Below are 22187 nucleotides of genomic sequence, written 5' to 3'. Positions count from 1 at the left end.
TGTATTATGTTTCTTAGATGTCTTTAGAATCGTAATTGTATTCTTAAAAATCGAATGTAATTTAAACCTAATAGGTTTATATTCCTTTTGGTACTCAATTTTGATTTAGTTTTGTTTTAGTCATTATTTAGGATTATTTAAGACATCTTTCCTAATTACTACCTAAAGTAATGAGAGTTGACCCTATTAGAAATAATATTAAGACAGACTTTCTAGAGGTTTATGGTTTTCTAATTATTTATAAGTGGTAGCTTAAAGGGACAGAACCAGCCCTGTTATTACTAAGTTCTTTAGTGGGAAAAGGAAGTGTTTATAAAAAACCCATATTATGGGGTGGTTTTTCCAAATATTACCATGTAATTTGATGTATCTGAAGCACAACCAGTATGGAAAATCTAGATAAAATCTTTATAAATTTCTACTCTTAAAGATTAATTTGGGGATTTTAATTTGTTTTGTTTGTTAAATATCTTTTGTTATGTGACGTACTGAGTGAAAGTTTTCACTCTAAGAATTTTGGATAAAGAATTCCTGGATTGGGATGCCTGGCTGGCTCCAGTTGGTAGAGCGTATGACTCTTGATCTCGGGGTCATGAGTTCAAGCCCCACATTGGGTGGAGAGGATACTTAAAAAAAAAAAGAATTATTCCTGAAAAAAAAATGTATCCCTTTATATTTGGTTATAGCGTTACTGTTTTTAATCATTAACTGTGACCAGATCTTTCTGTGTTTTGTCCAGTTGTGTGGGAATTATACAGAAATGACTTTTAAGATGTCTGAGGCATTTACTTTTTAGTTTCAGTTACTATGGTTTGAGGTTTAAATATAAATATAAATATATATACACACATACATACCTTCCCCATCCCCCAAAACAAGGATATAGGTTGAAGGTATTTATTTATTTATTTATTTATTTATTTATTTATTTATTTATTTATTTATTTATTAAGATTTTACTTATTTATTTGACAGAGAGAGACACAGCGAGAGAGGGAACACAGGCAGGGGGAGTGGGAGAGGGAGAAGCAGGCTTCCCGCCGAGCAGGCAGCCCGATGCGGGGCTCGATCCCAGGACCCTGGGATCATGACCTGAGCCGAAGGCAGACGCTTAACGACTGAGCCACCCAGGCGCCCCGGTTGAAGGTATTTATATAGATTAGGACTAGGTTTTGTTTTATTTCTTTTGTTGAATAAGGAACCGATTCTTGATTTTTCTGTTTTAAAATGAAGTGAAGGTTTTAGTAATCTTATGAGGTTAATCAAATTAAATGAGACAATATATGTAAGGTGGGTCACCTCATAAATTTTAGTTATTTTTACAATGTTGGCATATTAAATTCAAAGAGGAAATGGGAACTGACATTAAGAGTCTTGGGGCACCTGGGTGGCTCAGTCAGTTAAGGGTCGACTGTTGATTTCGGCTCAGGTCATGATGTCCGAGTCAAGGGATGGAGCCCTGCATTGAGTTTCCTGCTCATCACACAGTCTGCTTGAGATTCTGTCCCTCTCCCTCTGCCGTGCCCCTACCCCCATCCCCTCTTGCACTCTCTCTCTCTCAAAAAAGGAAAAAAAAAGCTTGCTTTATGGTAAGGCTGAAATTATTTAAAAAAATAAAAAATCTTATGGGGCACCTGGGTGGCTCAGTCAGTTAAGTGTCTGACTCTTGATCTCAGCTCAGGTCTTGCTCTCAGAGTTGTGAATTCAAGCCCTGTCTTGGGTTCCACACTGGGCATGGGTAGAGCCTACTTTAAAAAACAAAGAAAAAGAAAAGGAAGTTTTATAATATATCATTCTATCATTCTTGTCTTCCTCTTCCAAATAGAATAATAGTTTCTATGGTCTTTTAAATTCTTTTGGTGATACTAAAGTTTATCTTTAGAGATTCAACTGTTTTATTACTAAATAGCATGCAATACCTGTTCATTAGTCCAGGTTCAGTTGAATAGGAAGCATACTTAGTATTTTTATTGCAGTTAAGTATAGAATCTAAAAAATCTTTTTGGAAACTAATTGGGGTGTAGAAAACTGGCACTGTTGCTTTAGGGCTTGGTTTCTAATTTGGTATCTCTCAATGATGTTAAATGACAAAATTATTTAAACATTTGTCTTATTGCAGCCATTTTAAGGAAAAGTAATACGTTTAGAGATTTAAATACTTCATGCTTCAAGTAGGTAGAAGATGAAAACCAGACTATAAACATGGGGGGACATAGGAAATGCTTTGCTTTGAATAGACCCAGATACCCTTAGGTTCATTGGATTACTATGTACCTGATCTCATCTACTTTTATTTCTCTAGGAATTTGGAGTAGTCTCAAATACAAGATTGATTTCTGCTGCTACTTCTGTATGTAAGTGCAAAAAGTATATCCTGCTTTAAGGATGTAATTCTTTAAAAAAGCTCTATAGGACCTTAATGTTTTTCAGTTTATGAGACCTGTGAAATATTGGTTGGGTTTATTAAATCTCCTGGGGTCACATTTATGGCTAGTGTATTTGGCTAAAAATAAAGTCAAAATACTAAAAACCACTTAGAGTATTATGTCCAAGACATTACGTTTAATGCCAAAAATGACTGGTAACTATTGTCCAAAAACTTCAACTCAGTGGCTCTTAAATAATAAGGGTAAAGAAAAAACTTATTTCCCAGTTTTATTGTATTTTTTTTGCTTCATAATGACTAGCCATTGTGTCATTCTTGTGGGTAAAGTAAACTGTTTCTTTAGTAATTGTAGTGTATGTATTTGATAGGAATAATGTATTTTGCCTCCATATTGAAAAACACAGTGCAAGGAAAAAAATGCTGACGATAGTAGTCAGCCTCAGTTCTGTCTGAGCAACAGCTGTATAACCTTGAGCAAATTCCTTTATCTCTTGGCTTTAGTTCTTTTTCCAAAAAGATGGGGTTTAGCTGCCTTGGAGTCAGGACATTAAAGGAAATAACACTGTAGACTAGTGATTGTAAAATATTGTATACAAGGTATTAACATTATGCTATGCTCCATCTTCATAGGTTAAGCACAAAGCCAGCACCTAACAAAAGATGAAAGATAATGCAGAATTTTTTCTTTTTTTTACTTACCTGATCTTGCACAGAAGAGGCAGAAGGTTTTTGTGTTTTTAGGTTTGTGAACCAGACTAATTTTCATATTTTGGGGTCATTCCCTTTTCTGAGAAGAGTGTAATAATCTAATTCAGTCTTTTCCATGCCATATTTTACTCTTCTAAGAACAGCAGAGTAGTAACCAGTTTTTCCATAGAATTTAATATAGCAGATATATCACATTGATAAGTATTGGATTGCCCTCTGGAAAATTGAATTATTAAAAATTCAAAAACAACTGGAAGGAAATCCACCAGAAGGAAATCCACCAGAATGTTAGCAGTGCTCATATGTGAGTAGTGGATTCTAGGTGCCTTATTTTCTTCTTATGTTATTTTTTGTTTTCCAAATTTTTTAGAAAGTGTGTATTTTTAAAAATGTAAAATACTGGGGCACCTGGGTGGCTGAGTCAATTAAACATCCATCTCTTGATTTCAGCCCAGGGTCCTGAGATCAAGGGTCTCAGGGTCCTGAGGTTAAGCCCCGCATCGGGCTCTGTGCTGAGTGTGTAACCTGCTTGAGATTCTCTCTTTCTCTCCTCCTGCCCCTCCCCCTGCTCACATGTGTGTGTGCTCTCTCTCTCTCTCAAAAAAAAAAAAAGAAAAGAAAATGTAAAATACCTATTACTAAGGTTTATTTTTCATGCAGAGCCATAAAGGTATATTCATAACAGTATTTAGTTACCAATGAAGAAGAAATTGTTATAGTAGAATATTTTTGTTTATTTCATAAATGTTAATAGTGTATTATATAGGCTTATACAGCTTAGATTTCAAATTTCAGCTCCCTTGCCTTCTATGTGGCAAATCGAGCAAAATACAATCTCTGTGTCTCAGTTTCTCATTTTGCAGATGAGGATTAATAATATTTATGAAGAAGGGTTGTTGTGAGGATCAAATGAGTTAATATCAGTAAAACTCTTAGAACAGTGTCTTGCTCAATGTCTTAGTTTGCTAGGCCTGCCATACAAAGTGATAGAGACTAAGTGGTTTAAACAACAAAATTATTTTCTTACAGTCTGGAAGCTGAAGTCCAAGATTAAGGTGTCAACAAATTAGTTTCTCCGGGGCCTCTCTTCCTGGTTTTCAGAGGGCCACCTTTTTGCTATGTCCTCACATGGTCCTTTCTCTGTGGGTGTGTACCCTTAGTGTTTCTTCCTCTTTTAAGGACACCAGTCCTATAGAATTTGTGCCCCACCCTTATGGCCACATTTAACCATAAGTACCTCTTAATTACCTGTCTCCAAATCAGTCACATTGGGGGTTAGGTCTTCGACATTGGAATTTGGCAGGGGCAGGGGCAGAGAGCATGGTTCAGTCCATAATACTCAGTAAACTTCAGTGCCTACTCATCATCATCAATAACAGCATTGTCCTCACTGGAAACACCATATTGGTTGCAGTGGTGGATACAAAGATAAATACAAGGAATTTAAGGACAAGAACATAAGACATGCATATACAAATATAATACAAAAGAAAAAAATAAGTTGCATAAGAGAATTAGAGAATGCAGTGAATGTTTTGAGTGGTAAAAGGTTATTTGTTAGATTAATCCAGAAAGGCTTAAATTGAATTTGGTAAAGAAAGATAGACTTTGAACCTGGGAAATGTAGGGGAAAGATAGTCTAGGAACATCAAACAGTTTGGTCAAAAATAGAGAAACTAATGAGTTACATTCAGTGAATGGTTAGGAAGGAAATAGCTGGAAAAAGTCCTAGAGGGCCTTCAGTGAAGAATCTGCAGTTTGTTCTGTTGATGATGGTGGTACATTTGAAGGCTTTATTTCTCAACATGATGATAATGCTAGAATTGTGTGTTAGGAAGGTGAGTCTGGCAGAATAATGTAAGGTGAATTGGAGGAGAATGTGAGTTGAGGTAGACAGATTTTCAAGTTTTTCACATGCTACAACATGGATGAACCTGGCTGGCTCAGTCAGAGAGCATATGACTCTTGATCTCAAGGTTCTGAGTTTGATCCCCACACTGGATGTACAGATTACTTAAAAATGAAATCTTAAAAAAAAAAAAAAACCATGGATGAACCTTGAGTACATTAAAGTAAGTGAAATAGGCCAGTCAAAAAAGATGAATACTATATGATTCCATTAAATATTATGAATAATTAATAGAAATAGAAAGTAGACTAGAGGCTGTTAGGGGCTGGAGGGAGGGGAAAAAATGGGAAATTGTTGAATGAGTATGGAGTTTCAGTTTTGCAAGGTGAAAATTCAGGAGATGGATTGTGGTGATGGTTGCACAATTGTGAATGTACTTAATATTACTGAACTGCATACTTAAAAATGGCTAAAGATGATAAATTCTATATAATGTGTATTTTACCACAATTTAAAAACCACCCAAAAAATCCCTCTGAAATACATATAAAGCTGCAAATTGTAGTCAGTGCCGTCACCACAGGGTGCTGTGAGAAATAAAAGCTAACAAGTTTAAAGTAGAAAAATATTATTTGGAAGTTATTGAAGTGACCCAGGTGAGTACTAATGAAGGCTTAAAGTGATGTTTTGGCTCCCAGCAAGGAGAATAAGCAGGCTAGATTTGCATAATAGAGTCAGCAGGACTTTTGAAAAGCAAGGATTTAAGACAAGTCAAAAATGATTTTTGAGGTGTTTTTGCCTGGGCATTGGGAAGGTGAAGGTGGTACCAGACAAGGAGAATAAGTAGGTTCTGAAAAGAGTTAAATTTAATCTTGGACATTCTAAGTGTAAATGTATCAGTAGAACATCTTAGAAATGTGAGGCCAATGATGGAAATTTGGGACTTGGTAAATTTCAAGAGATAGAGTTGCCTAGTGTCATGTGCTACTTAGAAGATGAGTACCAAAGGAAAAAAAAAAAAAAACAGACCCTTTGGGTTTGTGGTCTTTGAGAGAGAATGTCTCTGTCATTGGACATTATGAGATAGGGGTTGAAGCCAGGTTTCAAAGAACTAAGAAGTGAGTAGGTGTGGAGAAAAGGAGACTCTAACTGTATTACAAATACATGAAATAACCTCAGTGAAGGGGATGAGGGGAAGTGCTGACCTAAGTAACTTTAGGAAGAAGTACAGTCTATAAGACTAAAGCCAAAAGGAACTGCATATAAGCACTATACTCTAGTTGATAGATTTGATACTTAATGTGGGTATAAGTTAATTCCAATACTACTATACTTGTATCTGGAATTGAACAGTTCCAGTAAATATATACATCCATGGTAAATGGATGGCAGATATTGAGAGCCAGGTTTCTCAATGCTGGAATGGGAATATACAAATAAGCAAGGAGGGGAGACCAGAAAGATCCATGTAGCGATCAATTAGAGTTACACATCAGTATGAGCTCATGTTTACCTTACCATAAATATACATAAATATTTATAGGTACATGAATTTGTGTGCGTGTGTGTGTGTGTGTGTGTAGGCTTTGTCAGTTAAGAGGGTCTACAAACAATGACATCGCAGTAACAATGAGTTTTCCTAGTGCCCAGATCTTTGTTTCTCATACCATTCTCCAATAATAAGGAACTGGGCCTCCTTGGAGAAATGACTGGGACAGGAAATATGCAAGACAGACCTGGAGCATAGTGCCAATAAATAAGGAAATGCTGAAAGAAAAAAAAAAAGCCAGAAAACAAAACACCTACCTTAATGGGGATATGTCAAAGGGACACATAACCCAACTGAAAGAGCTCTCAATGGCCAAAGCTAAAAGAATTTGTGTAACGGCAACAACAACAAAAAAGTAGTATTGGATTATACCCAAAGTATAAAAAAAATCCCTGAGTCCATACCAATATATATATATTATCGAATAAATGGGGGCGAAGAGACAAATCTCTAATACAGAAGAATTTCATATAATTTATGTAGCTAACTACACCCTCAAATAGGGAAAGCATAAATTTCCACTTCTTAAGTATTCATTGTGCATACTGATTTCCTTCTAATGTGTATATTATGAAAAGGGAAGGGGGAAATAATTTTACAGTAGAGAAACCCAACAAACACTACCTCAGCCAGGTGATTGAGGTCATTATCAACAGTGATAAATCACTAGTAGTGTGTACCTTTCATGTGATATGATGAAATGGTGCTTCTCTCATCCTTCCTTCCAAAATCCCACAACCCCAGTCTAAACATTAAATAAACATCAGACAAATTCCAGTAGAGGGTCAAGCAACAGAATAATACTTGAAAAAAAATTCAGTACTCTTAAAAACTGTCAGTCTTCAAAACATGGAAAGTCTGGAAAACTGTCACAGCCAAGTGGAATCTAAAGGAGACATGACAAGTAAATGTGAAGTGGTCTGGATGAGAGCCTGGAACAGAGAAAGGACATTAGGAAAAAACTAAGGAGATCTGAATAAACTATGGACTTTAGTTAATAATAATGTATTTATATTGGTTCATTAATTATAACAATGTACCATACTCATATCAGGTGTTAATAACAAGGGAAACTGGGTGGGGGGTTGTTTTAGTCTGTTCCAGCTGCTCTAACAAAATACCATAGACTGGGTGGCTTAAACAATAGGCATTTATTTCTCACAGTACTGGAAGCTGGGAAGTCCAGGATCAAACAAAGTGTCTGCCTTGATCAGTTCCATGATTGGCCATCTGTTTCCTGGCAAGCACACAGCCTCCTCCTCATTGTGCTCTCATGTGAGAGAGAGGTTGCTCTTCCTCTTACAAGAACACTGGTCTGTCCTGGGGACCCCACCCTCATGAACCCCCCCAAACCTAACTACCTAAATTTGGAGGAGGCTCCACATACCATCACACAGGGATTGCGGCTTCAACATACGAATTTGGGGGGAGACAAACATTCAGTCCATTACAAGGAGTATATGGGAACTCTATTATCTTTTCCGTTCTATAAATCTAAAAATGTTCTAAAAAATAGCCTACTTTTAAAAGCAGAGGAATATAATTTGGTAGAGGTTTTATGTGTTTTTGTTTTTAAGAGAAATTTGAGCATTTTAGTAAGTGATGGGACAGATTTATTGGAGGAGGAATGGTTAAGGGTGCAAAAAGAAGTATGAACTGTCAGTTGAGCAGATGAAAAATACATAAGTAACAGAGGTAGCAGTAGAGAGGAGGGAAGTACTTTCCTCCCAAGTTAGAAAAGGATTAGAAGATAGAAAATCAAAATGCAGAGCAATTTTATCATGGAGTAGGAGAGAGGTTAACAGTATCAGGTAAATCTCAGAGAAAGTTAGGTGTCAAGGTCTCAGAGTTAGGGGTGCATATCTGTTTTATGTACAGAGATAATGTTACCTTGTTGATTAGTTACCATTATGTAAGTACCTATTTTACTTGTACACTTTACATCTTGTTCACATCACAAGGATTTGTAAAACTCAGAAACCTTAATATTAGTATGTTTTCAAATAAAGGAGAAAGAAAAGGAAAGCTTAAGTATAAATTTCCTAATGTTGGGGCGCCTGGGTGGCTCAGTCGTTAAGCGTCTGCCTTTGGCTCAGGTCATGATCCCAGGGTCCTGGGATCGAGTCTCATGTCGGGCTCCCTGCTCGGCGGAAAGCCTGCTTCTCCCTCTCCCACTCCCCCTGCTTGTGTTCTTGCTCTCGCTCTCTGTCAAATAAATAAATAAAATCTTTAAAAAAAAACTTTTAAAAAAATAAATAAAATAAATTTCCTAATGTCAACTTTAAATGGTTTACGTTTCAAATCTTGGCAGATATTATCTATCTAAATTAGTTGTTAGGTTCCTCAGTTTACAAAATAAAACTTTTTGAAAATAAAGTACATAGAGTAAGTGAAAAAAAAAATTAAATCTCCGTGAGGTCTTAGGCTTTATGCAAATGGAAGGAATCACAGAGCAGATCCTCTAGAACATCACTTGATTTAATAAAATGCTGCATCATAATGACTTGAATACAATTTTCTCAAGTAGTAGTACTTAAAGGTGTACACTCATCATTTTGAAGAGAGCGGATTGATAGTTAACAGTTTTTTCATTTGTACTTAGTGACAAGGAAGAATGTAACTGTATGTATGCGTTTGTGTGTGGTATGAAAAAGTCCTAGAGAACTTTGCACATAATTTATGCTTTTATTAAAATACATCTTTTGATAAAGAGGTACCTATTTATTATAGAAAGTACAGATAAGTAAAAATCCTTAAATCTCAGATGACCACTATTAACATTCTTTGGTTGTATTATCTTTTCAATTTTCGTATATATATTTAGAAATATATACGTATATATTTGAGTACATGCACAACTTGTATTCCTTCTAAGCTAAATTACTGAGAAATAAAACCAATATCATTCTAGAGCTGGAAAGATTTTAGAGATGAAGAAAATCCAGGTGATTTTTTTTTCCCCAACCCCTTGATTTTTTTAAGCAGGAGAACCCTTTTTTAATACATTAAGTATATAATTAAAGCTCTCTAATTGTAATATAGATGGGGCCTAGGACTTCCTGCCACTTAGTTCTTTCCCTTGCCTGAAAACAAAAAAATCTGGGTCCCTAAGCATCTCTAAGAGCTCTTACTAAAAGTGATTTAGCCCTTCCTCCAGTATTCTACACTGTGTTAAAGAAATTTTGGTTTAATTTACTTTTTCACTTTCTTAGTTTAAGTCATTTTTTTGTTTTCTGCAGTAAAAACTAGATTTTCATATGCCTTTCCAAAGGAATTTCCTTATAGGATGAACCATGTAAGTATATTGTATAAAATAAAACTACTTGTCAAAGCTGTATATAAACTAGTTTGTTCCATTTTATGTTAGAATAAACTGAATAGTTTCCTATAAATGGTACTTTTAATACCATTGAATACAAGAATATAAACTTTAATTCTAAATTAAAGCTAAATTGCTTCTACCTTTAAAAAAAAAAAGTACTTAATAGCAATGGTTATCAACCCTGGGTGCCCATTAAATCACTTTGGGAACTTCTTAATGCTGATATCGGGGCCTCTCCAGACCAACTAAAACAGAATTTTTAGGCTTGAGGCCTAGGGACTGGTATTTTGTAAAAGCTCCCAGGTGATACTAGTGTATATAGCTAGGGCTGGAACTACTGTAATGGAACAGTATGAAAACCATATTTGAAACTTCACATTAATTTAGAAGGTGAGTTTCTATTAACATTTTTAATAGGCATGTCCTTTTTCTACCTTGTGAGGGATTTCATCATCCTGTATAAATTGTATATTTTTGTTTCATTTTCAGTATTCTTTTCTTTTATTGATTTGTAATACAATAAGAGTAACACATAAGTGGAGATAATTGCATTTTTGCATTTGTTGAGTAGAAAGTGTATTAGAAAATCTGAAGTTTACACAGGATATTTTAAATTAAAAAAGTAAGAATTCTTATATGAGGCTGACTTTTCTATAAGGATTAAATTCCTTTAAAGTTATAATTACATGTGTTGTATAATAGTAAGAAAGTAATTTTTATTGCACATGTTCATTGATAAACTACTATATATATTTTCTTGATTCAAAAAAATTTTAGTAAAAATTTGTGATACATTACTATAATGTATAAATTGTTATGTTAGACTGAGTAGACTCATCTAATTTGTTTCACATTGACATTTATAATCTTTTTTTTAAACAGATATTAGAATGTGAATTCTATCTTTTAGAACTAATGGTAAGTATATTACTTCCTTGTGATTAATAGAGTAAAACTTATTTTCAAATTTAGTGAAGTCAGAAATTCTTTAAAGAAATCTGTAGGGAGGTGCATTTTAAAACCATCCAAATGATACATGATGGTGAAATCAGAGTACCTTAGTAGCACCATCATCACCTATATCCTCTGAGAAGCCTGTAAAATAATTTGTATATCCCACTTAGGATGGGAAAATTTTTCTGTTCTATAGTAACTATAATAAAAGGATTACAAGCAAACCAGTCAGGACATGAAGCCACTGTAAATTATTTGCACAATTTGTGTATGTGTGTGGTGTTATTTAAAGATAGATTATGTCTTTGGCAGAATTCTGCTCCTCCAGTTGGGAATTACGGATTTATAGGCTAATAAGAGGTTTCAGTGTGTTGCAGATGTGACACTTTGAGTCTCTAAGGGAATGGATGCTGACTGACTGCCTACCGATTTACCAAGGTATATTCCAGAGAGAGCACTGCCTTCACTATTATAGTAGAGTTTAGGGCTGCCATACTGCTTGCTTAAGAGAATAAAAGGGAAGCAAGCATGAGTTAGAGAAATACATTTTGAAATACACAATTACAAATCAGTTGGGTAATGATAAGTTTTTGTGTTGTAATAAATCTGTTTTTATACATACACATTTTTTAAACTGTTTCTAGGATTGTTGCTTGATAGTGTATCATCCTTATAGACCTTTGCTCCAGTATGTGCAGGACATGGGCCAAGAAGACATGTTGCTTCCCCTTGCATGGTAATTAGAACAGAAGTTATTCATAGTGTAACATGTTATTAGCTAGGAAGGTTGACAACTGAATATGAAGTTTAATATTTTTAAAGTAATTAAACTAGTGCCCCAAGATATTGTATGTTGAGTGAAATATTTGCTTGTTGAATTTTAATTAACTATATTTATAAATGCTAAATTGATAAGGATCTTTATTTGATTAATATTTCCATTAGAATTTGATTCTTACCAAAAAAACAGACTGTTTACATAAAAATTAAAACAGATTATCTTTCAAATAGAATACTTTTTATTGGTATTCAATATACATATTAATTTATTGTATAATTTCTGGTTTCTTCTGATTTTCTAATTATTGAAAAATTGGAAAAATCCTTATTGTAATTTACTGTAGGGTTTTAAGTTTTAAAATCTGTTTAGCTATATTTTTATCTATTAAAATATGCTTATTCATTGTCATTTTCATGTATCCATCTTTTTCCCTTGATGTTTTCACCTTTATATTTATGCCTCAGTAATACAAAAGAAATATTTACAAAGATGGGAAATCTGACCCTCTCTGGGGGGAAATGTACAATCATACAAGGTAGTTCTGATTTCAGTAATAATATGATTTATATTTCTATAATAGGAGGATAGTGAATGATACCTACAGAACGGATCTTTGCCTACTGTATCCTCCTTTCATGATAGCTTTAGGTATGTAAGCATGGTATGCCTTTACTAGTTGAATTGTTATAAGTTTATTTAGGTCATCCCAAAAGAAATTTCACCCTATTATGCTTTAGATTCTTATCATGAAGTAATAGACTAATCCTTGCATGTGAACTTGTAATAATATGAAATGCAACTTTCAGAAGTCAGAGTTATTGTCCCTCTCACCCCCTTCTTTTGTTAAGTTTTCGTGTTTTGTTTTTTCTAAGTCACTTAAAATAATTTTGACCAGTGTTTGAATAGAACGTTTTTGTTTAGAAGGAAAAGTTCAGAATTAAGCCTGCTAATATTACTTGTAAATTATATAGAATAACTGGGCCTTTTATTCCCTGAGCCCAGTTAAGTGCTCAGAGGTTCAGTAAAGGAGCCTCTGTAGTCAGTGCCTTGCTGGAGGGAGAAGTTAGCTACCATTTTATTTATCTGTGGAAGGTAGCGTAATGGGTTAGAACACAGTCTTTGGAATCAGATAGTCCTAGGTTTAAACTTTGATTTCTTTATAATTGTGGGGAAAGTATTTAACCTTTCTGAGTTTGTTTCCCTAATTGTAAAATGTTGGGGATACTAACTCCATACACAATTGTTGCAGATATTAAATGAGATATCTTATAGAACACCAGTAATGCCTGCCACATATTAAGCACTTATTAGTTTCTTTTCCCTTTCTTTTTCCTATTGAGTTCCATGATTCTGTCCTCTTGATTTTCCCCCCATTCTTTTACCACTCAATTTCTGGATAAAATACACTTCTTTTAACCTGTACATACCATTCTCTGCTCCCATTCTCACCTTTTTTTTTAAGACTTGTCTTAGATACCACCTCTTTAGTGACACCCTTCCCATCCCCAAACTTCCTACATCACCTCAGTCCAGGTTTAGGATGTCTTCTCTGTTTCTAATTTACTCTGTGTATGCCCTGTTATGGCATTTTCCACTGTACTTTAATTACCTGTTACTATAATTTCAGTTATTTCGCCTCTCGTCCCTTCAGGGCCTACACCCTACTTTACAGCTTCATTTGACTTGGGTCAACCAGTATGTCAGTTCACATTTGAGTCACTGTTTGCCTAGAATGTCATCCTTCGCAAAATCACTTGGGTAACTAAACCAGGGAAAATAACTCTTAAGAAGCTGGTGTGGGCTCAAGGTAGCCAAGCTGCTGGTAGAAATTATATTAGGCAAAATTATGATGGAGATTGTTGTCTTTGAGTTCTTTTACTGTCTTTGTTAGTTTATATTGTGTGTAATGTGTATATAGTGGAGAAACATGGATTTGAATTGTGCAGGTCTAGCTATACACAGGTTTTTTATAATACTGTAAATGTATCTTCTCTTCCTTATGCTTGTCTTAATAATTTTTCTCTAGCTTACTTTACTGTAAGAATACAGTATATAGTACATACACAAAATTTGTGTTAATCAACTATTTATCAGTCAGGCTTCCAGTCAAAAGTAGGTTATTAATAGTTAAGTTTTGGGGGAGTCAAGTTACCCACAGATTTTTTTAACTGCAGAGGGGGTTGGTGCCCCTAAGACTAATGTTGTTCAGAGATCAACTGTAATTATATTGTATATAGTGCGTTATTTTTTTTTCTAAGCTCCATTTGATTATAACACTGAATTCGGTACCGGGATGCCCAGTGTTCACCTGACTTCATCATGGGCTAAAAAACTTAAAACAGAGGCAACACACTGCTTTTAATTGAAATATCAAAATATAATTAATTGTTGAAATTTATTAGCATATTATTGGCCTGTGTGTGTGTGTGTCAAACTGACTTCTGGGTGAATTTTGACCACTCCTTTGTGCCACTGTTGAGGATCATTTCTCTGCTCTAGTTTCCTCATTGGATTTTTTCCTAACATGCCTTGACTCTCAAAGCAACTAATACCATCCTTAGTATACAGTGAGGAGCAGGAGATGTCTAGAACCTTAAGATAGTCTAGTAATTTTTGTGTCTGTATTATATTAAGTTGATGGGATGGTTATTGGTAACTGTTAGATGAATCTATGTAATTTTTAAAAAGAATATTGGAAAATGTACATGAAAATTTTAAGTGAAAATCTTATCTTTAGTTCTAAGTCCCTACATTTCACACTTGCAGTTAAACATGGGCCTTTTTCTCTTGTTTTCTTTCCAGCTTGTCTACATGTAGCCTGTGTTGTACAGCAGAAAGATGCCAGACAGTGGTTTGCTGAGCTTTCTGTGGATATGGAGAAGGTATTCTTTTTTTTTTTTTTAAAGATTTTTTTTATTTATTTGAGAGAGAGCACATGAGAGGGGAGGGTCAGAAGGCGAAGCAGACTCCCCGCTGAGCAGGGAGCCTGATGCGGGACTCGATTCCGGGACTCCAGGATCATGACCTGAGCCAAAGGCAGTTGATTAAGCGTCTGACTCTTGATTTTGGCTCTGGTCATGATCTCAGGGTTGTGAGATTGAGCCCCATGTTGGGCTCTGCACTGAGTGTGGAGCCTGCTTAAGATTCTCTCTCCCTCTTGCCCTTACCCCGCTTGCACTCTGTTTCTCTCTAAAACAAAAATTTAAAAATTTAAAAAATGTATTAAGAAAATAAAACTCCCTTAGGTGAATATAAACTTGAACATTTTAAAGTTAATATGATGTTTACTTAACATGAGTCGAAAATCCTATGATGTCCACAAGGCTAAGAAGATTTTTGGTAAAAAAAAAAATATTAAGAAACATGTTTGGTGAGAAGAGTTGATGTTGACTATTTAGGTTATATTTCTCTTTTGGGTTTAGGCTTAAACAGAATGGTAAACTTTTGGTTTGCTGAGTTGCAAAGCTGCGTCTAATTTCCAGGATTATTTTAAAACCTACCTAGAGACCATTAAATACTACTATAAACTTTTGTAACACAGCCTGTCTCCTGACAAAAGGCTTTTGCCCTTTTTTTTTTTTTTTTACCTTTTCTGCTGAAGTATTTATAGTATTAGAATCAATCCAATGTGAGGTCTACTCAGATGAGAAGGAGGGCTGATTTGGAAACTGAATGTGACAGATGTATAGCTGCCAGGTTTTGAACACCTTAACTCATGTGTAGAGTAGTTAACAGAGAAACAAAACAATGTCTTTCATGCACCACCTCCCATTAAATTGTTTGAAACAGTTGGTATTAGAGGAGTGTACTGTGTAGTGTCCTACTCCTTCATGATTTAGACCTCTTCCCAGTACCTCACTGTTTTGTTTTGGTTTAGGATATTAGCAGATAGAAGGAAACCAACTGCAGAGATGGGTAAGGATGGATAAAGTATACATGTTAAAAGATGAGAGGGTAGAAGGAGAAGCCTACAGAGCAATGTGGTAAAAATACTGCTTTCAAGTTTATCAAGATTATCTAATATAACCTGAATACTTAAGGACAGAGACTCTATCTTTACACTGTTTTCTGAGGATGTGTGTGATGTGTGTTCTTTATATACTAAATGTTGCTTGGTATTGCCACTGAGAACTTTTCAAATATTTACTTCTAGATTTTGGAAATAATCAGGGTTATTTTAAAACTATATGAGCAGTGGAAGAATTTTGATGAGAGAAAAGAGATGGCAACTATTCTTAGTAAGATGCCAAAACCAAAACCTCCTCCAAACAGGTACTTTGTAGACTTTAATTATTGATTTCATTTAATTATATATTTCATATACATTATCATATTTTTCCATAGATTGTGTTGTATTATTTTCATGAAATTTCTTCCAAAACTTCATGATTTACGTAATTTTAAAATTTGACTTGGTAGATTGACAGTGTCTCATTTTAAAAAATACATTAATCTGACTATCTGTTAACTTTTCCTAATGCAATGGCAGGTCTCTTACAGGTATCCCTCAACATATGGCTATATACTGTACATAAATTTAAACAGAACAGAATTAGGCTAGTTCATCTGAAATTCAGGGATAAAGAATTCTGTAGTATCCCATGTCAGTTTGACTCTCTGTGACCTCCCCCCCGACACCCACACTACTGGCTTTTATCCTCTTCTATAAATTTCAGTAGCAGTTTTCAAAAACTTAGGTGATTGATCTGATATTATAAAGATAAATAATTTTGGCTTTTGAGCGACCTAAAGATCCATGGCACATAGTAACATAATTTTGCTAACTGTGAATCACTTGTGCTAAGAGGGTTTTCTTTGGTTGTTTTTTACAGGATCTTTTCATTTAGTTCAGTGGTTCTCAGCTCGCACTGTATATCAGATCATTTAGAGTAGGAAAAAAGGTCAGAAGGAAAATAAAAAAATGCTACCCATCTTAATGATCAAGAAAAATAATTAAATTATATAATATTAAGATAGATTTGTAGATCTGGTAAGTTAATGTTACCGTTTGGAAAAAATTAATACTTGATTTATACAAGGAGCTGTTTAAGGCAGTCATTCAAACAGCTACCTTTGGATGCATTTTTTGCAGAAATTCCCTGAGTGATTCTCCACTAGTGGCAGGGCCTGAAGCTGCAAGATGATGATGGACAAGATAAGACAATAATCCTATTGCCACAGTTACTGGTATTTTCAGTTTTAGTTATTTTTATTTTAAGTATTCAGCATTTTCCAGGAAATTGCCATTTTTCTTTCTGATTTATAAAAGTTTGCTGTATTTACATGTGATTTTATTATGCATTTGGACAATAATTTTTTGGGACGAACACTTCTTGATTTTCATATTTAGCAGGAATAAAATTTTATATGTAAGATTTAATTTTACAGGAAATTTGTGCAGAAGCTCTAATCTCTATGTTGAGTGATACCTGTAATGACAATGAAATCCCATACCCTTATTTAAATTTTTTGAGTGTATATGGACACTAACTACCAGAATGCTTGTTATGTGTGAGAGCACCAAGTTACATAAGAATAAAAATATAAAACCAAATGTTAGTCTTCGGTATTTTAATTTTCCACATCTTGTCTTACAATCAGGAATGCCTTTGTTTTGTAGAGTTGTACCACAGAGTAACTAACTTTAAAAATTAGTTGGCTTATTGGAGTATTGAAAATGAGTCTTTTAATTGGTATAAAATCTCTTTCTTCCCCACTTGAACAGTGAAGGAGAGCAGGGTCCAAATGGAAGTCAGAACTCTAGCTACAGCCAATCTTAAAACATTCTGAAGAATTCCATAGTGGACCAGTTGGAAATAAACCATTGGACAGATTTCAGTTATGTCTTCAATGGAACACAAATGAAAATGAATAGCTTGTTTCTGTCAAGCATATTGGGAAGTGATTTTATTTTTGCAAAATAAGTTTTCCTTACATAATTTGATTCTAGTACATAATTGATTAAAATCTTGATTATAAAAGCATGGAAAGGTTCTAAGGGGACCTACAGACAGACTTACATAGACATTTCAAAATTAATAGCTTTTGATTAGTATAATTTTTCTTAATTTGGATAATAGAAATTGTAGCTTTTTATTAAGCCAGGAAACATGAAGCATAATTTGTTTAAAATTCTCTTTGGTCATTGAAGGACCAAAAAGGGACATAAAAAGTCAAATATATGAGGGTTTTTTTCCCTCCTTAAGTTAAACTTTAAAACTGTATTTAAGGAATCAAATCTTACAAAATCCTGGGAGATTTTGGTAATGATGTTGATAATTTCAGGGAAATTAATCAAGTACCTATTGATTTAAAAATGTATTTTATTCAATAGTTTTAGTATCTTGCCATGGAAGATACTAGCCCAGCCTAGCAGAAAAGTGCAATATGTATAGCATACTTTGACATTTTAAAAGTTATATTAATTCCATAACCGTTTTGAAATGCTGGGCAAACTTTAAAAAAATCCTACATGATGTTATTTGTATTTGATTCACAGTTAATCAGGCATTTTGAAAACTAATTGGATAAGACACCATAATATGGTTAAAATTTGGTGACATTTTAATGTTAATTTTTACTCTACTGTGAAAAGTTTTTTATATGACATACACACCCTAGTTTATTTTTGTGTCTTAGTGTGGATTTACAAATTTACTACAGGTATCCTGAGCCAGGAACACAATCAGGTTTCAGGCCAGTTTGATACTGGCTATTCTTAATTCTCACGAGTGTAGGACTTCGGACTAAATGTTATGTCAGTGGGACTGTGCTGTCTGTGGAACTTAAAGTAATCATTTTCTTCAGATTTGAAGGAGAGTGATAAAATTTGGAGTCATAGGATATTGATGTACAATTTAAGGATTCAATTTTTTAATAAATTGTGAACAATGGCTTATTAAATTAAATGTTGACGTCCTAGTATAAAACTGCAAGAATAAAAAGTAAAGTTCTCCAGCTATATTGACTAGTGTCTTGAATTTATCTCTTTGAATCTGTCTTCTGTTTTCTGAGAGTCCTTCTTCCTTTAGATCAGTATTAAAGTCTTCTATAGTTTGTCAAGTGGGTAATTTCAAATGGCTTATAAACACACTCTAGAGTTCTGTTTCCTAATGGAGAGGATTAGACAAGTTGGAAAGGAAGATTATGTGTAAAGTCAGTATCAGTGATAAATATAGGTCTCGTAGGCTTATAGGGTAGGATAAGAAATGAGGAACAGGGCGCCTGGGTGGCTCAGTTGGTTAAGCGACTGCCTTCGGCTCAGGTCATGATCCTGGAGTCCCGGGATCGAGTCCCCCGTCGGGCTCCCTGCTGGGCAGGGAGTCTGCTTCTCCCTCTGACCCTCCTCTCTCTCATGCTCTCTGTCTCTCATTCTCTTTCTCGCAAATAAATAAAATCTTAAAAAAAAAAAAAAGAAAGAAATGAGGAACAAAGCTCTCCTCGGGTCTAAAAGAATTAAGGTTGGGTTTGGGTTGGAAGAGCAGACTGATTATATATCACAGTCATTGACTTGACCCTAATTTTTCATTTATTTTAAAATTTTTATTTTGAAAATGATGTTTTCAACCTTTTGTTATAGAAAATTTAAAACAACAGATACAAGAGTAAATAAACTAGTGTAACGAATCCCCGTGTGTCATTACCCAGTTTCAACAATGAACATTGTATGACCAATTTCATTTTATCTAAACTCCCATCTACTTCCCATATAATATGCATATTATTTTGAAGCAAATCCAAGATAACCATATTTCATCTATAATTATTTCAGTATGTATTCCTAAAGATGATGGCTCTTAAAAAACTAAGTTTTATACCTAAAAAATGAGTCAAAATGATGTACTATCAAATATTCATTGCCCAAATTTTCAGTTATAAATATCATGACAAGTTGTTAAATCTAGTGAGATCTAAATAAGGATAAATTATTGCAATTAATTGACAAATCTTTACATCTTTTTAAATTCATGGATTCCTCCTCCATCTTATTTTTTAAATTTCCCCTTTTGACTTGATTATCTAGTAAGAGTATCCCACCATATGGATCTTGCTAATTGTATCCTTGAAGTGCCATTTAACATGTTCCTTTTTCTGTATTTTCTATAAATTGGTCATTGAATCTAAAGGCTTGATCAAGTTCAGATTCAAAAAAAATTTTTTTTGGAGCAGGTAGGTTATTATATAAGGTGTCTTCCATCAGAGGGCATATCATAGCTGGTTGTCTCTTTCTGTGATTTATCAGCCATTGATGACGTGTATTGTTTTTAAAAAATCAAACACTGCTGTAGGTTGCACTGTCCAATGTGATAGCCACTAGCTACATGTGGCTATTGAACACTGAAAGTGTGGCTAGTTAGAATTGAGAGGTGCTGTAAATGTAAAAATACATGTTAGATTTCAATACTTAGTACAAAATGTAAAATATCTAATGTTTATAATGATTACACATTTTATTTTTTTTAAGATTTTATTTATTTGACGGAGAGAGAGACAGCAAGAGAGGGAACACAAGCAGGGGGAGTGGGAGAGGGAGAAGCAGGAACCCGATGCAGGGCTCGATCCCAGGACCTGGGATCATGACCTGAGCCGAAGGCAGACTCAACGACTGAGCTACCCAGGCGCCCCATGATTACACATTTTAAATGATGATAGGACCACATAAAACACTATTGAAGTTAATCTCACCTCTTTTTAAAATGTAAGACAATTAATAATTGATCACCTAAATGGCTTGCATTATAATTGTTGGACTGTGCTGCTGTAAGACAAGGAAGATGTTAAGACCCCTGACCCATTCTTCCTACTGCTCATTCCTCCTCCCCAGAGCAACTTTTAGTTATTTCTTGGCTGTTGTGTTACTTGCACATTTCCCAGTAACAACCGTTTAATTACAGCATTTATTGAGCACTTAGGTGACAAGAATTTTCTCAGCTTTCTACATTATGAAGTCATTGAATTCTCAGAGCAATTACTGTAGAGAGAAGGAAACTCAGGAACAGAAAGTTAACTTACCCAGTCACAGGTCAAGTAAGTGACAAGAGCTTGGATTAGGTTCTAATTAAAACCTGGGCAGCTGGGCTCTAGGGCCCATGCTCTTAATGACTTTACCTTACTGCCTCCTCTGTTTACCCTCCAGTTTTATATTTTGATTCTTTTTTCAATAGTAAAATTATCTAGTAACTTCTTACTCTGGAAGATGAAGATTTCACTTTCTCACACACCTCCCTCTATTCTCCTGCTTCCCCACCAACCCGATTCTATACTAAGACTTCTATTCCATCACCTTCCCAATTTAATTGTATAATTTTTGTTAAATTCATACTTAATATATATTAAGTATACATAGATAACATTGTGTTCTGTAGTGTACTGTGGTTACATTTCCTTTCTTTGAGAATATTTTTGTCTTTCTGAAAGGGGTAATTGCCTTGGTTGTAATTTGCTCATTTTACTTTGTATCTTTTATTAATTTATCACCAGAATCATTTATTATTCATTTACACTCTAAAGTCACTCACAAGGAGACATTCTTCCCCGAGTCCTTCATCTTTTTGTTTAGGTAACCAAGATATGGGGAATCCACTTACTTTTCTTCGCCTTTGTTTTAATGGGATACATCCTCTAATTGCTTCCGAAAAGGTGCTTTTTACATAGCACCTTGTTCTTGTCTGAGAATGCATTGTGTTATTCTACAGATAGTAATTTAGGTTTTTTTGGTCGTTTTAAAATTTTGCTTCCTGCATTAACACTTTTTCCTTGAAGTCCATTTTTTCTGTTTGGTCATAATTTTTCAAGTTAGAATCTTTAATTGCCTCAAGATCCTTCATTTTTGAGAGGCACAGGGAGATAATTGGGAGGTCTGTGTGCATGGGTAGGACTTTACAGTGGTGGGCCTCATTACACAACAAAACGTTTTCATTATTATCCCTCCCACCCCCAACATCATACTCTATTCTAAAGCTTTTTCTTTGCCAGTGGGTCAGTTTTTCTAGAAAGGAAGCTTCTGGCTTTATCTGTGGTGGTATGAGCTGGACTGTTCAGAGTTCTTAGAGACAAGATCAGAGGCCTAGGTATTTCATTGTTCCTTATTCAGAGTTTCATTTTATCTTCCCACCTGCAATAAGTATCTCACTTGCCATTCTTGCCCCCAGATATTTAGCTGGAAGTTTCACGAAACTCCCTTCTTTATTAATGCTAATTGAATGCAAACAGCAACCCAAAATATCAGCTGCCTATAAACAAGTACCATATTGTATGGATCACAAAGTAACATAACAGCATAGTATTAAATATTTGGCATACATTATCTGATGTAATCTTCAAAACGGTACTCTTATTCCCATGTGAATACACTTTAACCAGATTCTACTATAGTAATACTTATATTAACATTTCTCTCCTTTTTGGGGGGCGCCTGGGTGGCTCAGTCAGTTAAGCATCTGCCTTCGGCCCAGGTCATGATTTCAGGGCCCTGAGGTCGAGGCCCTCCCCCTGCATCGGGCTCCCTGATCAGCGGAGAGTCTGCTGTGCTCACTCACTCTCTCTAATAATCTTTTTTTTTTAAAAAGTTTCTCTCCTTTCTATCCTTGCTCCTGGAGACACCTGTGGCACTGAAAAGGTGACTTTTCTGTTAATCGC

At 34.7% G+C, this 22187-nt stretch overlaps 1 protein-coding gene across 4 annotated transcripts in view; it reads left to right on the top strand.

The window, feature by feature from the left end:
* Nucleotides 1-18510, top strand: part of CCNC (cyclin C) — a 28913-nt gene extending 10403 nt beyond the window's left edge. For 2 of the 4 annotated variants that reach the window (XM_064597914.1, XM_064597917.1), the window contains 8 exons: nt 2303-2354; nt 9732-9787; nt 10697-10732; nt 11413-11504; nt 12130-12197; nt 14352-14431; nt 15703-15821; nt 17275-18510. In XM_064597914.1, coding sequence (XP_064453984.1) covers nt 2303-2354; nt 9732-9787; nt 10697-10732; nt 11413-11504; nt 12130-12197; nt 14352-14431; nt 15703-15821; nt 17275-17329 — 558 coding nt within the window. In that variant the 3' untranslated portion in view covers nt 17330-18510. Of the gene's footprint in view, nt 1-2302; nt 2355-9731; nt 9788-10696; nt 10733-11412; nt 11505-12129; nt 12198-14351; nt 14432-15702; nt 15822-16641; nt 17104-17274 lie in introns of those variants that run through there. The other 2 variants (XM_064597916.1, XM_064597915.1) reach the window with 2 other exon arrangements.
* The last annotated feature ends 3677 nt before the right edge of the window (nt 18511-22187 follow it).

The sequence above is a fragment of the Mirounga angustirostris genome, unplaced genomic scaffold (genome assembly GCF_029215605.1).
Source record: "Mirounga angustirostris isolate CCGP_5_RB_7025 unplaced genomic scaffold, mMirAng1.0.hap1 SCAF_8, whole genome shotgun sequence".
Lineage (NCBI taxonomy): Eukaryota > Metazoa > Chordata > Mammalia > Carnivora > Phocidae > Mirounga > Mirounga angustirostris.
This window is presented reverse-complemented; position numbering and strand designations above follow the sequence as displayed.